At 46.5% G+C, this 13,909-nt stretch overlaps 1 protein-coding gene across 6 annotated transcripts in view; it reads left to right on the plus strand.

The window, feature by feature from the left end:
* CACNA2D2 (calcium voltage-gated channel auxiliary subunit alpha2delta 2) overlaps nucleotides 1–13,909 on the plus strand; it is a 215,488-nt gene that overhangs the window by 41,378 nt on the left and 160,201 nt on the right. For all 6 annotated transcript variants that reach the window (XR_011314924.1, XR_011314925.1, XM_069736089.1 and 3 more), the window contains exon 2: nucleotides 2,762–2,843. Coding sequence is in view for 4 of the 6 variants with exons in the window: in XM_069736089.1 (XP_069592190.1) it covers nucleotides 2,762–2,843 (82 nt within the window). In the remaining 2 variants the exon portion in view is untranslated. The remainder of the gene's footprint in view (nucleotides 1–2,761; nucleotides 2,844–13,909) is intronic.

The following is a 13,909-nucleotide window of genomic DNA, read 5'->3' on the forward strand; positions in this document are numbered from 1 at the left end:
TCACGTAGTATATTGCCCAGCTACGTAGTATATTGCCCAGCTACGTAGTATATTGCCCAGCTACGTAGTATATTGCCCAGCTACGTAGTATATTGCCCAGCTACGTAGTATATTGCCCAGCCACGTAGTATATTGCCCAGCCACGTAGTATATTGCCCAGCCACGTAGTATATTGCCCAGCCACGTGGTATATTGCCCAGCCACGTAGTATATTGCCCAGTCACGTAGTATATTGCCCAGCCACGTAGTATATTGCCCAGTCACGTAGTATATTGCCCAGCCACGTAGTATATTGCCCAGTCACGTGGTATATTGCCCAGCCACGTAGTATATTGCCCAGTCACGTAGTATACAGCACAGAGCCATGTGGTATATTGCCCAGTCACGTAGTATATAACAGTGGCCACGTAATATATAGCACAGCCCACGGAGTATATAACACTGCCTATGTAGTATACAGCAGTGTGGGCACCATATCCCTGTTAAAAAAATAATTAAAATAAAAAATAGTTACATACTCACCTCCTGGGATCCAGCGGAGCTCCGGCGACAGGCTGTCGCCATCTTCCGACCCAGGATGCATTGTGAAATTACCCAGATGACTTAGCGGTCTCGCGATGGGTAATTTCGCAATGCATCGCTGGGAACGGAAGATGGCGGCCGGCGCGAGCGGCTCAGCGGAGGGTGAGTATAGCAGGTTTTTTGTTTTTTCTATTTTTAACATTACATTTTTTACTATTGATGACGCATAGGCAGCATCAATAGTAAAAAGTTGGGGACACACAGGGTTAATAGCGGCAGAGTACTTTACCCGTGGCATAATGCGGTCCGTTACCGCCGGCATTAACCCTGTGTGAGCGGTCACCGGAGGGGAGTATGCGGGCGACAGGCACTGACTGCGGGGAGTTCGGAGCGGCCATTTTCTTCCGGACTGTGCCCGTCGCTGATTGGTCGTGGCTGTTTTGCGACTTGGATTTCCAGGACAGACAGAGGCCGCGACCAATGAATATCCGTGACAGAAAGACGAAAGTGACCCTTAGACAATTATATAGTAGATAAGGAAACCAAACTGCCTGCTGGAAACTTGAGAAAGTTGCAAAACTCTATTTAATGGCACTGTATAGCCCCCTATTGTTGCACCCGTCCTCTGCCACCACTACCTTTCTGCCCCCTTATTGTTGCACCCATCTGCCTTCTCTCCTCTTACAGCCCGTGATTGTTGCACCCGTCCTCTGCCCCCACTACCTTATTGCTGCTGCTTGCTGCAACCTTTCTCTTCTCCCACTACCTTACTGCTGCTGCTTGTTGCACCCGTCCTCTGCCCCCACTACCTTACTGCCGCTGCTTGTTGCACCCTTCCTCTGCCCCACTACCTTACTGCCGCTGCTTGTTGCACCCGTCCTCTGCCCCCACTACCTTACTGCCGCTGCTTGTTGCACCCGTCCCCTGCCCCCACTACCTTACTGCCGCTGCTTGTTGCACCCTTCCTCTGCCCCACTACCTTACTGCCGCTGCTTGTTGCACCTGTCCTCTGCCCCCACTACCTTACTGCCGCTGCTTGTTGCACCCGTCCCCTGCCCCCACTACCTTACTGCCACTGCTTGTTGCACCCTTCCTCTGCCCCACTACCTTACTGCCGCTGCTTGTTGCACCTGTCCCCTGCCGCTGCTTGTTGCACCCGTCCCCTGCCCCCCACTACCTTACTGCCGCTGCTTGTTGCACCCGTCCTCTGCCCCCACTACCTTACTGCCGCTGCTTGTTGCACCCGTCCTCTGCCCCCACTACCTTACTGCCGCTGCTTGTTGCACCCGTCCTCTGCCCCCACTACCTTACTGCCGCTGCTCGTTGCACCCGTCCTCTGCCCCCACTACCTTACTTCCGCTGCTTGTTGTACCCGCCCTCTGCCCCCACTACCTTACTGCCGCTGCTTGTTGCACCCGTCCTCTGCCCCCACTACCTTACTGCCGCTGCTTGTTGCACCCGTCCTCTGCCCCCACTACCTTACTGCCGCTGCTTGTTGTACCCGCCCTCTGCCCCCACTACCTTACTGCCGCTGCTTGTTGCACCCGTCCTCTGCCCCCACTACCTTACTGCCGCTGCTCGTTGCACCCGTCCTGTGCCCCCACTACCTTACTTCCGCTGCTTGTTGCACCCGCCCTCTGCCCCCACTACCTTACTGCCGCTGGTTGTTGCACCCGTCCTCTGCCCCCACTACCTTACTGCCACTGCTTGTTGCACCCGTCCTCTGCCCCCACTACCTTACTTCCGCTGCTTGTTGCACCCGCCCTCTGCCCCCACTACCTTACTGCCGCTGGTTGTTGCACCCGTCCTCTGCCCCCACTACCTTACTGCCGCTGGTTGTTGCACCCGTCCTCTGCCCCCACTACCTTACTGCCGCTGCTTGTTGCACCCGCCCTCTGCCCCCACTACCTTACTGCCGCTGGTTGTTGCACCCGTCCTCTGCCCCCACTACCTTACTGCCGCTGGTTGTTGCACCCGTCCTCTGCCCCCACTACCTTACTGCCGCTGGTTGTTGCACCCGTCCTCTGCCCCCACTACCTTACTGCCACTGCTTGTTGCACCCGTCCCCTGCCCCCACTACCTTACTGCCGCTGCTTGTTGCACCCGTCCTCTGCCCCCACTACCTTACTGCCGCTGCTTGTTGCACCCGTCCCCTGCCCCCACTACCTTACTGTTGCTGCTTGTTGCACCCGTCCCCTGCCCCCACTACCTTACTGACCCTTTCCATTCTCTCTTGCAGGATGCAGTACTGGGCCACACGGCTGGAGCGAGAGTTTCACCAAGTCATGAGGAACTTTGCGGGGTCTCAACAGTTACAGGGGGTGAGTTCTACTACTTCATCTTCCCAGACACGAAGCGTAAGACTGAAGTCCGGGGGGCTTCCAGGGGCTCCGCGTCATCTGTCGTCTGATATTTTGGGGCTTCTCACGTCTTCAGGTTCATTCCATTTTTTTGTCCAGCGTCTGCTTGATCTGATGGTGCAGTGTGTGAGCAGATGGCTGAGGATGACGCCGTACCTTGTGAATGTAGTGTCACCCAGCTTTCCTAGACTCCTGTACAGATCTGCCCGGAGGCACAGTGACTCTTCTCCCCATAACTGTAACGTTGCACAACTAGGCGGATTTGACAACCAATATGGCTGCTTCTGTGGGTATGAGAGGTGTCAGTCAGCTCCCTTCTGATTGGCCGCTCTGTCCGCCTGCATTGCCAGGTGTACTCTCCTTTCAGGATTCTGGTGAAGCAGGGTGCCGCTCTCCCTCCTCATCCATCTCTCTCCACATACAGGAGAAACATATGTTGTGACTCTTAATGAATTAGCATAATGAGGCCGCCTCTCATGAATAATGCATGTGCGTCCTGCCGGCGGTGGCCTCCTCCGGATAGTGTCACGCTGTCACTGATACGTTGTTTATTATTTTAATTAAGAGCATCGTTGTAATGTCGCATCAGGAGGAGCCGGCCGGGCGCTACCTCTGCTGCGAGCACCGCCGGACGCAGCCGCCTTATCTATTCCGCGCGTCTGGAAAGTGCGATTTCAAGAATGTCGTAATCAATAAATCTACGTGATCTATCTTCTGTCATGTTCATCAGCCAATGCAGGTGGGACTACAAGTCCCACTGGTTGCTTAGTACTGTTGTCATTGCCAAGATCACAACATCTTCCTTAAGTCTTGCATCCATATCTGAGAAAACAGCGTCACAACCAATATGGCCTCCAATACTGCGTCCACAGGGGCTGACAGCCGCCTTTGGTAGGTTTAGTTCGAGTGACGGTTAAGTTGTTAATCAGCTTTCCCAACATGTGATGTCATTGTGGGTGGATTTGTGGCGGGTTGGGATTTATTGGTTTTGCACGTGGTTGGTTTTACGTGTGGCGGATTTGTACGTGGTTGGTTTGCATGTGGCGGTTTTGCATGTGGTTGCTTTCCATGTTTCAGGTTTGCATGTTTCAGGTTTGCATGTGGTTGGTTTGTATGTTTCGGGTTTGCACGTGGTTGGTTTGCATGTTTCGGGTTTGCGCGTGGCGGATTTGCATGTTTCGGGTTTGCACGTGGCAGATTTGCATGTTTCGGGTTTGCATGTTTCGGGTTTGCACGTGGTTGGTTTGTATGTTTCGGGTTTGCACGTGGTTGATTTGCATGTGGCGGGTTTGCACGTGGTTGGTTTGCATGTGGCGGTTTTGCACGTATTTGGTTTGCATGTGGCGGGTTTGCACGTGGCGGATTTGCATGTTTCGGGTTTGCACGTAGTTGGTTTCCGCGTGGCAGGTTTGCTTTTTTCGGGTTTGCGCGTGGTTGGTTTGCATGTGGTTGGTTTGTATGTTTCGGGTTTGCACGTGGTTGGTTTGGACGTGGTTGGTTTGCTCGTAGCAGTTTCGTCTCCACTGGTGCAAGACCTTATACACAGAAGTTTCCTTTAGCTGCTGCAGAACTCCTCTGTCCGGCGCAGTTTGACAACAGCTGGGAGGTCAGAGACCGTCTCTGGGCGCGTCCTGCGGAGCCATCGGTGCACATTATGTGCGGCGGGGAGAGGCCATTTTGGGAGAGGTTAAATGATCGCAGCACTTACAGGAAGTAATGCAGCCATTTAGCGCTATTAAATCATGCGGGGCGGAATAATTTAGATGCTTCCCTCATATCCCCCCTTCTCCCTTTCCAGCTTTGTGATTCGGAGAGCCGGTTCCAGCAATTGATGGTGCTGGTAGCGTCGTGTACGGCGTCCCACAAACACCAGGCGCTCGCTCCGCTAATGACATGCAAATGAGATGCTAATGTGTCTGCAATAACTTATGTGGAGCGGCTTCTGACAAATGAATATGGCTGAGACCTGTCCCCCCGGGCGGTGATTAATGTGCGCCCGGCGCTGCGAGCAGAGTTTTATTTTTTTATTCTGGCAATCTGCGCCGCGCTTTGGGCTGCGAGCTTCCTGAAGACAGTGGCGGATCTTGATTGGATTTCTTGTCCCTGGAGGTGACACTTGTGGGTGACAGAGGCCGAGAAGGAGGCGGCCGCCTAATCCTGTTATTACCATTAAATCACTCGTTCTGCATCTTCCTCCGGGCGAGCGCTCTGCACTGACGGGCGACTGACACGGCTCCGGGAGACCAGAGAAGAGCGAGTGGACTGAGCGCGCAGGAAATCGTCCACCTGCCGATGGACAATGCAGGAACGGACCGACACAAAGCTCCGCACAGCAGATGCCGAGGATATCTACACCCAGAGGAGCAGAAGCCTCCACCCAGCAAAGTCCAGTAATGGAACCATTCACCATCCCGCTGATAGCAAAAGGGTATAAGTGATGCAAAGAAATCCTAAATATTCCAGTGTAACCGGCGTATGCTTCACAGAGAATAATATAACTGCTATAGTACTGCCCCTATGTACAAGAATATAACTACCATAATACTGCCCCCTATGTACAAGAATATAACTACTATAATACTGCTCCTATGTACAAGAATATAACTACTATAATACTGCCCCGTATGTACAAGAATATAACTACTATAATACTGCTCCTATGTACAAGAATATAACTACTATAATAGTGTCCTTATGTACAAGAATATAACTACTATAATACTGCCCCCTATGTACAAGAATATAACTACTATAATACTGCCTCCTATGTACAAGAATATAACTACTATAATACTGCCCCTATGTACAAGAATATAACTACTATAATACTGCCCCCTATGTACAAGAATATAACTACTGTAATACAGCCCCTATGTACAAGAATATAACTACTATAATACTGCCCCTATGTACAAGAATATAACTACTATAATACTGCCCTTATGTACAAGAATATAACTACTATAATACTGCCCCTATGCACAAGAATATAACTACTATAATACTGCCCCTATGTACAAGAATATAACTACTATAATACTGCCCCTATGTACAAGAATATAACTACTATAATACTGCCCCTATGCACAAGAATATAACTACTATAATACTGCCCCTATGCACAAGAATATAACTACTATAATACTGCCCCGATGTACAAGAATATAACTACTATAATACTGCCCCTATGTACAAGAATATAACTACTATAATACTGCCCCTATGTACAAGAATATAACTACTATAATACTGCTCCTATATACAAGAATATAACTACTATAATACTGCTCCTATGTACAAGAATATAACTACTGTAATACTGCCCCTATGTATAAGAATATAACTACTATAATACTGCCCCCTATGTACAAGAATATAACTACTATGATACTGCCCTATGTACAAGAATATAACTACTATAATACTGCCCCTATGTACAAGAATATAACTACTATAATAATGCTCCTATGTACAAGAATATAACCACTATAATACTGCCCCTATGTACAAGAATATAACTACTATAATACTGCTCCTATCTACAAGAATATAACTACTATAATACTGCTCCTATGTACAAGAATATAACTACTGTAATACTGCCCCTATGTATAAGAATATAACTACTGTAATACTGCCCCCTATGTACAAGAATATAACTACTATGATACTGCCCTATGTGTTATGGCTGGCAATCAGGCAACACAGCGTGCAGTAATCAGCGCACATACAGAGATCTGGCAATAACCCAAAACAATAGGACGAGCTCTGAGACGTGGAATCTCTGTAGACTGCAGTACCTGATCTATCCTCACACAACTGGAAGCAGCAGTGGATTGCGCCTATCCACTACCTATGCAACTCGGCACTGCCTGAGGAGCTGACTAGCCTGAAGATAGAAATACAAGCCTGACTTACCTCAGAGAAATACCCCAAAGGAATAGGCAGCCCCCACATATAATGACTGTTAGCAAGATGAAAAGACAAACGTAGGAATGAAATAGATTCAGCAAAGTGAGGCCCGATATTCTAGACAGAGCGAGGATAGCAAAGAGAACTATGCAGTCTACAAAAAACCCTAAAACGAAAACCACGCAAAGGGGCAAAAAGACCCACCGTGCCGAACTAACAGCACGGCGGTGCACCCCTTTGCTTCTCAGAGCTTCCAGCAAAAGATAATAACAAGCTGGACAGAAAAAACAGAAAACAAACTAGAAGCACTTATCTAGCAGAGCAGCAGGCCCAAGGAAAGATGCAGTAGCTCAGATCCAACACTGGAACATTGACAAGGAGCAAGGAAGACAGACTCAGGTGGAGCTAAATAGCAAGGCAGCCAACGAGCTCACCAAAACACCTGAGGGAGGAAGCCCAGAGACTGCAATACCACTTGTGACCACAGAAGTGAACTCAGCCACAGAATTCACAACACCTATGTACAAGAATATAACTACTATAATACTGCTCCTATATACAAGAATATAACTACTATAATACTGCTCCTATGTACAAGAATAGAACTACTATAATACTGCTCCTATATACAAGAATAGAACTACTATAATACTGCCCCTATGTACAAGAATATAACTACTATAATACTGCCCCTATGTACAAGAATAGAACTACTATAATACTGCTCCTATGTACAAGAATAGAACTACTATAATACTGCCCCTATGTACAAGAATATAACTACTATAATACTGCCCCTATGTACAAGAATAGAACTACTATAATACTGCTCCTATGTACAAGAATAGAACTACTATAATACTGCTCCTATGTACAAGAATATAACTGTTGTGAATTCTGTGGCTGAATTCACTCCTGTGGTCACAAGTGGTACTGCAGCTTCTGAGCTTCCTCCCTCAGGTGTTCTGGTGAGCTCGTTAACTGCTTCATTAATTAACTCCGCCTGATGCTGCTATCCTTGCTCCTTGTCAATGTTTCAGTGTTGGATCTGAGCTTCTCCTGATTGTTCCTGTGACCTGCTGCTCTGTATAGCTAAGTGCTTTTTGCTTTTTTGTTGCTTTTTTTCTGTCCAGCTTGTCTTTTGTTTTGCTGGAAGCTCTGAGACGCAAAGGGTGTACCGCCGTGCCGTTAGTTCGGCACGGTGGGTTTTTTTTTTGCCCCCTTTGCGTGGTTTTGCTTTAGGGTTTTTTGTAGACTGCAAAGTTCGCTTTACTGTCCTCGCTCTGTCCTAGAATATCGGGCCCCACTTTGCTGAATCTATTTCATCCCTACGTTTTGTCTTTTCATCTTACTCACAGTCATTATATGTGGGGGGCTGCCTTTTCCTTTGGGGAATTTCTCTGGGGCAAGTCAGGCCTATTTTTCTATCTTCAGGCTAGCTAGTTTCTTAGGCTGTGCCGAGTTGCCTAGGTAGTTGTTAGGCGCAATCCACAGCCGCTTTTAGTTGTGTTTAGGATAGGATCAGGTGTGCAGTCTACAGAGTTTCCACGTCTCAGAGCTCGTTCTTGTATTTTTGGGTATTTGTCAGATCACTGTGTGCGCTCTGATCGCTAAGCACACTGTGTTTCTGGATTGCCTTCATAACACCTGTCATTAGCAAACATAACAGTACAAGGAGCCAAACTAATGATTCTCAATAGAGGGAAAGAAAAAGTTCTGACATCATTTTTTTTTTTTTTTTTTCTGCTCTGTGTTCACTTTTTTTTTTCCCCTAGACATTTGGGTGATTCTGGACACAGGTGTGGACATGGATATTCAGGGTCTGTGCTCTTCAATGGATAATCTCGTTATAAATGTACACAAAATTCAAGATACTATTGATCAGAAATCTATGTTAGAACCAAGAATTCCTATTCCTGATTTGTTTTTTGGAGATAGAACTAAGTTTCTAAGTTTCAAAAATAATTGTAAGCTATTTCTGGCCTTGAAACCTCATTCTTCTGGTAATCCTATTCAACAGGTTTTGATTATTATTTCTTTTTTGCGCGGCGACCCTCAAGACTGGGCATTTTCTCTTGCGCCAGGAGACCCTGCATTGAGTAGTGTCGATGCGTTTTTCCTGGCGCTCGGATTGCTGTACGATGAGCCTAATTCAGTGGATCAGGCTGAGAAAAATTTGCTGGCTTTGTGCCAGGGTCAGGATGATATAGAAGTATATTGTCAGAAATTTAGGAAATGGTCAGTACTCACTCAGTGGAATGAATCTGCGCTGGCAGCTTTGTTTCTGGATTGCCTTCATAACACCTGTCATTAGCAAACATAACATATAACTACTATAATACTGCCCCTATGTACAAGAATATAACTACTATAATACTGCCCCTATGTACAAGAATATAACTACTATAATACTGCCCCTATTTACAGGAATATAACTACTATAATACTGCCCCTATGTACAAGAATATAACTACTATAATACTGCCCCTATGTACAAGAATATAACTACTATAATACTGCTCCTATGTACAAGAATATAACTACTATAATACTGCTTCTATGTACAAGAATATAACTACTATAATACTGCCCCTATATACAAGAATATAACTACTATAATACTGCTCCTATGTACAGGAATATAACTACTATAATACTGCCCCTATGTACAGGAATATAACTACTATAATACTGCCTCTATGTACAGGAATATAACTACTATAATACTGCCTCTATGTACAGGAATATAACTTCTATAATACTGCTCCTATGTACAAGAATATAACTACTATAATACTGCTCCCTATGTACAAGAATATAACTACTATAATACTGCCCCCTATGTACAAGAATATAACTACTATAATACTGCTCCTATGTACAAGAATATAACTACTATAATACTGCTCCGTATGTACAAGAATATAACTACTATAATACTGCCCCTATGTACAAGAATATAACTACTATAATACTGCTCCCTATGTACAAGAATATAACTACTATAATACTGCCCCTATGTACAAGAATATAACTACTATAATAATGCTCCTATGTACAGGAATATAACTACTATAATAATGCTCCTATGTACAGGAATATAACTACTATAATACTGCTCCTATGTACAAGAATATAACTACTATAATACTGCTCCTATGTACAAGAATATAACTACTATAATACTGCTCCCTATGTACAAGAATATAACTACTATAATACTGCCCCTATGTACAAGAATATATCTACTATAATACTGCCCCTATGTACAGAAATATAACTACTATAATACTGCTCCTATGTACAGGAATATAAGGCCATGTTCACACCATCCTTTTTTTCATGCGGAATCGCCGTGATTTTCCCACGGCGGGTCCGCAGCTGTTTTCCATGCAGGGTACATTACATTGTACCCTATGGAAAACAGGAACTGCTGTGCCCACATTGCGGAAAATCCCGAAAAAAGCCGCGCTGAATAGCCGCGGTAAAAAAGAAGTACCATGTCACTTCTTTTTGCGTAACTGCAGCGGTTCTGCACCCATTGACCTTCATTGTGAGGTCAAACCCGCAGTAAAACCCGCAGATGAAAAAAATATCTGCGGGTTTTCTGCGGTTTGTGGTGCAGAACCGCTGCAGTGTGGCTGCCCCCCCGTGCCCCAATCCCACCCCCCATGCTCCGATGCCACCCCCCGTGCTCCGACGCCCCCCCCCCCGTGCCCTCATCTCCCCCCCTTATACTTACCCGGCCTCCCGGTGTCCGTCCGGCCGTCTTCTCCCTGGGCGCCGCCATCTTCCAAAATGGCGGGCACATACGCAGTGCGCCCGCCGAATCTGCCGGCCGGCAGATTCGTTCCAAAGTGCATTTTGATCACTGAGATATAATCTATCTCAGTGATCAAAATAAAAAAAATAGTAAATGACCCCCCCCCCCCTTTGTCACCCCCATAGGTAGGGACAATAAAAAAATAAAGAATTTTTTTTTTTTCCACTAAGGTTAGAATAGGGGTAGGGTTAGGGGTAGGGTTGGGGTTAGGGGTAGGGTTGGGGTTAGGGGTAGGGTTAGGGGTAGGGTTAGGGGTAGGGTTAGGGGTAGGGTTAAGGCTAGGGTTAGGGGTAGGGTTAGGGTATTTTCAGCCATTTTAACCCTAAAAACTTCCTAGAAAACACACAGACTCTGCATAGAAAACTGCAATAAAAAACGCACTAAAAACGCATCAAAAAACGCACCAAAAACGCATAAAAAAAGGACCTGCGTTTTCTGCCAAGAGCTGCGGTTTTTAGTCCTGAAAAAAAAGGAGGGAAATCAGGAACGTGTGAACATAGCCTAACTGCTATAATACCTCTCTTTATCATTAATAGTTTATGGACCGGAGACCCCACAATCCCGGAGATGAACATTTTGTCTATTCTTGTAGCTGTCGTTCCTCTGGTCGGTAGGGTGTGACGGTTGTCTCTGGATGTCTCGCTGTCAGGCGGTTCGTGTCCTTCTATGGCCGCCATGTTGGGTGTGTGTCCCCTCTGTCCAGTCGCGGGCTTTGTGTGTGTAATCTGTCCAGATGTTGGCAGTGTTCTCGTACCACGGCTCTTCTGAGCGGACGCGCCATTAATCAGGCCGGCTGCTGGCTGTGATTGGCTGATAAGCTTCACCCCTTGGACAGATTGAGCTGTGCGCACAGATAACGGCATCTTCTCGCTCCCTGTATCTCATCACATCTGACCGCGCCGATGACAGCTCTTATTGGGTTAAACACATCAGGACGTCCGGTGTTTGCAGCCTCCGGGGCCAATATTGTCTGATCATTGCTGGAATATTCTGGGACACGGCATGGGCAGACTCCTGCATCAGTGAGTAGGATCGGGGCGGACATAGCAGTGGTGAAACTGTGCAGGTACACAGGGGCCCGAGAGGCCAGGGGCCACCGCCTGCACCAGGACCAATGGTGCATTATGAGGAGCTATTGGACTGCAGAGGGCCCATATAACATATCCTGCACAGGGGCCACGTGTGTCAGTTCCCGGGTCGGGGGCCACTACTACAGGTGTGGCTACTGGACCCGGCTCTTGGGTCCTAATGTTAATAGTGGATGGCTTACTTGGCGTACAATTGCGCCAAACCCTCAGCTGTCAGATGTATTAGTCCGGGTCCCAGGCAGCGGATGACGTGCAGCATGATTTATCCGCACCGCATCCTGAGAAATCTCCGCATGTGTTACATTTTTACCCCATAATTAGTGGGGAGGATCCGCACCTCAATTATCGGTTGTTTTGTTTTCTGTTTTATTTTTACCTGTTTTTATTTGTTTCATCTGCTCTTCAGGTTTGGTACTGCCCGGCCCGGGGTCTGCGGGTTTGGTTTTCGATTGTTGACAGACTGCAGAGATCTTATAATGGTGAAGCTGTGCTGTGAAGGCTAAAGCTTTGGCGCGGTGCAGACCGGGGGCGACTGCTGCGGCCGCTCACATTAGCCGCACTTTCTGGGGATGATGATGATGAGGGCCTCGATCTGTCTGCTTTTCCCCGGGGGACACCTGCCGGTCAGGGATGGGTCACGGACACTAATCCATTTAGTCATCTCTTCGGAGCTGAAATTGTCGCTATCTGATGGTGAAATGAGACGGAATAAACGGACAATGGAGCAATAATTGGGGTCGAGCGGGGTGACCGGGCGACGAGGCCTTGCAGTCCCGTGCGCTTGACCTGTGTCATCGGCAGATCTGCTCCGGTACGTGGCAGCTGAAGGTGCTGATCCGTTCCCGATCACTGGCGCTCAGCATGGTGCGGGGAGGCTGGCGTACGTCTGGGTGATGTGCGCGCCAGTCCCCCGCTCCTTCCTCTCACGTGACCTGCAGGTGGGCAGCTAAATTTATCCGCCAGCTACTAATTTCGGGTCCATAAATAGCAGATCTTAGATTAGTGCGAGGCGTGCAAAATTCCAGCGACCACTTCAGCGCTGGAGCCCGGGAAAGAGATGTCTCATTATCCCCCGCGGGCAGAGTGTCAGGGTGACGTGCCTCCCAGCTACTGACTGCGACACCGAGCCAGGAACAGCGGGCACATCCTGCAGGAGGTAGTTGTGGGGGGAGCACAAGTCTCAGCATTCTCCTCAGGCTGTGTTCACACTTTCCTGCATTTTGTGCATTTACGCAAGTCAGTGTAAGCAAAGTATATTATAATAATAATAATAATAATAATTTTTATTTATATAGCGCCAACATGTTCCGCAGCGCTTTACAAATTATAGAGGGGACTTGTACAGACAATAGACATTAGAGCATAACAGAAATACAGTTCAAAACAGATACCAAGTATATTCATCAAAATGTCAGAAAGTTTCACCTAGGCTGCCCTTCTCCTTAGTGTGATATAGTATTATATATATATAGTAATATGGCCGCCCTTCTCCTTAGTGTGATATAGTAATATATATATAGTAATATGGCCGCCCTTCTCAGTGTGATATAGTAATATATATAGTAATATGGCTGCCCTTCTCCTTAGTGTGATATAGTATTATATATATATAGTAATATGGCCGCCCTTCTCCTTAGTGTGATATAGTAATATATATATATATATATATAGTAATATGGCCGCCCTTCTCAGTGTGATATAGTAATATATATAGTAATATGGCTGCCCTTCTCCTTAGTGTGATATAGTATTATATATATATATATAGTAATATGGCTGCCCTTCTCCTTAGTGTGATATAGTATTATATATATATAGTAATATGGCCGCCCTTCTCCTCAGTGTGATATAGTAATATATATAGTAATATGGCCGCCCTTCTCCTTAATGTGATATAGTAATATATATATAGTAATATGGCCGCCCTTCTCCTCAGTGTGGTATAGTAATATATATAGTAATATGTCCACCCTTCTCCTCAGTGTGATATAGTAATATATATAGTAATATGGCCGCCCTTCTCCTTAATGTGATATAGTAATATATATAGTAATATGGCCGCCCTTCTCCTCAGTGTGATATAGTAATATATATAGTAATATGGCCGCCCTTCTCCTCAGTGTGATATAGTAATATATATAGTAATATGGCCGCCCTTCTCCTCAGTGTGATATAGTAATATATATAGTAATATGGCCGCCCTT

The sequence above is a fragment of the Ranitomeya imitator genome, chromosome 8 (genome assembly GCF_032444005.1).
Source record: "Ranitomeya imitator isolate aRanImi1 chromosome 8, aRanImi1.pri, whole genome shotgun sequence".
Taxonomy (NCBI): domain Eukaryota; kingdom Metazoa; phylum Chordata; class Amphibia; order Anura; family Dendrobatidae; genus Ranitomeya; species Ranitomeya imitator.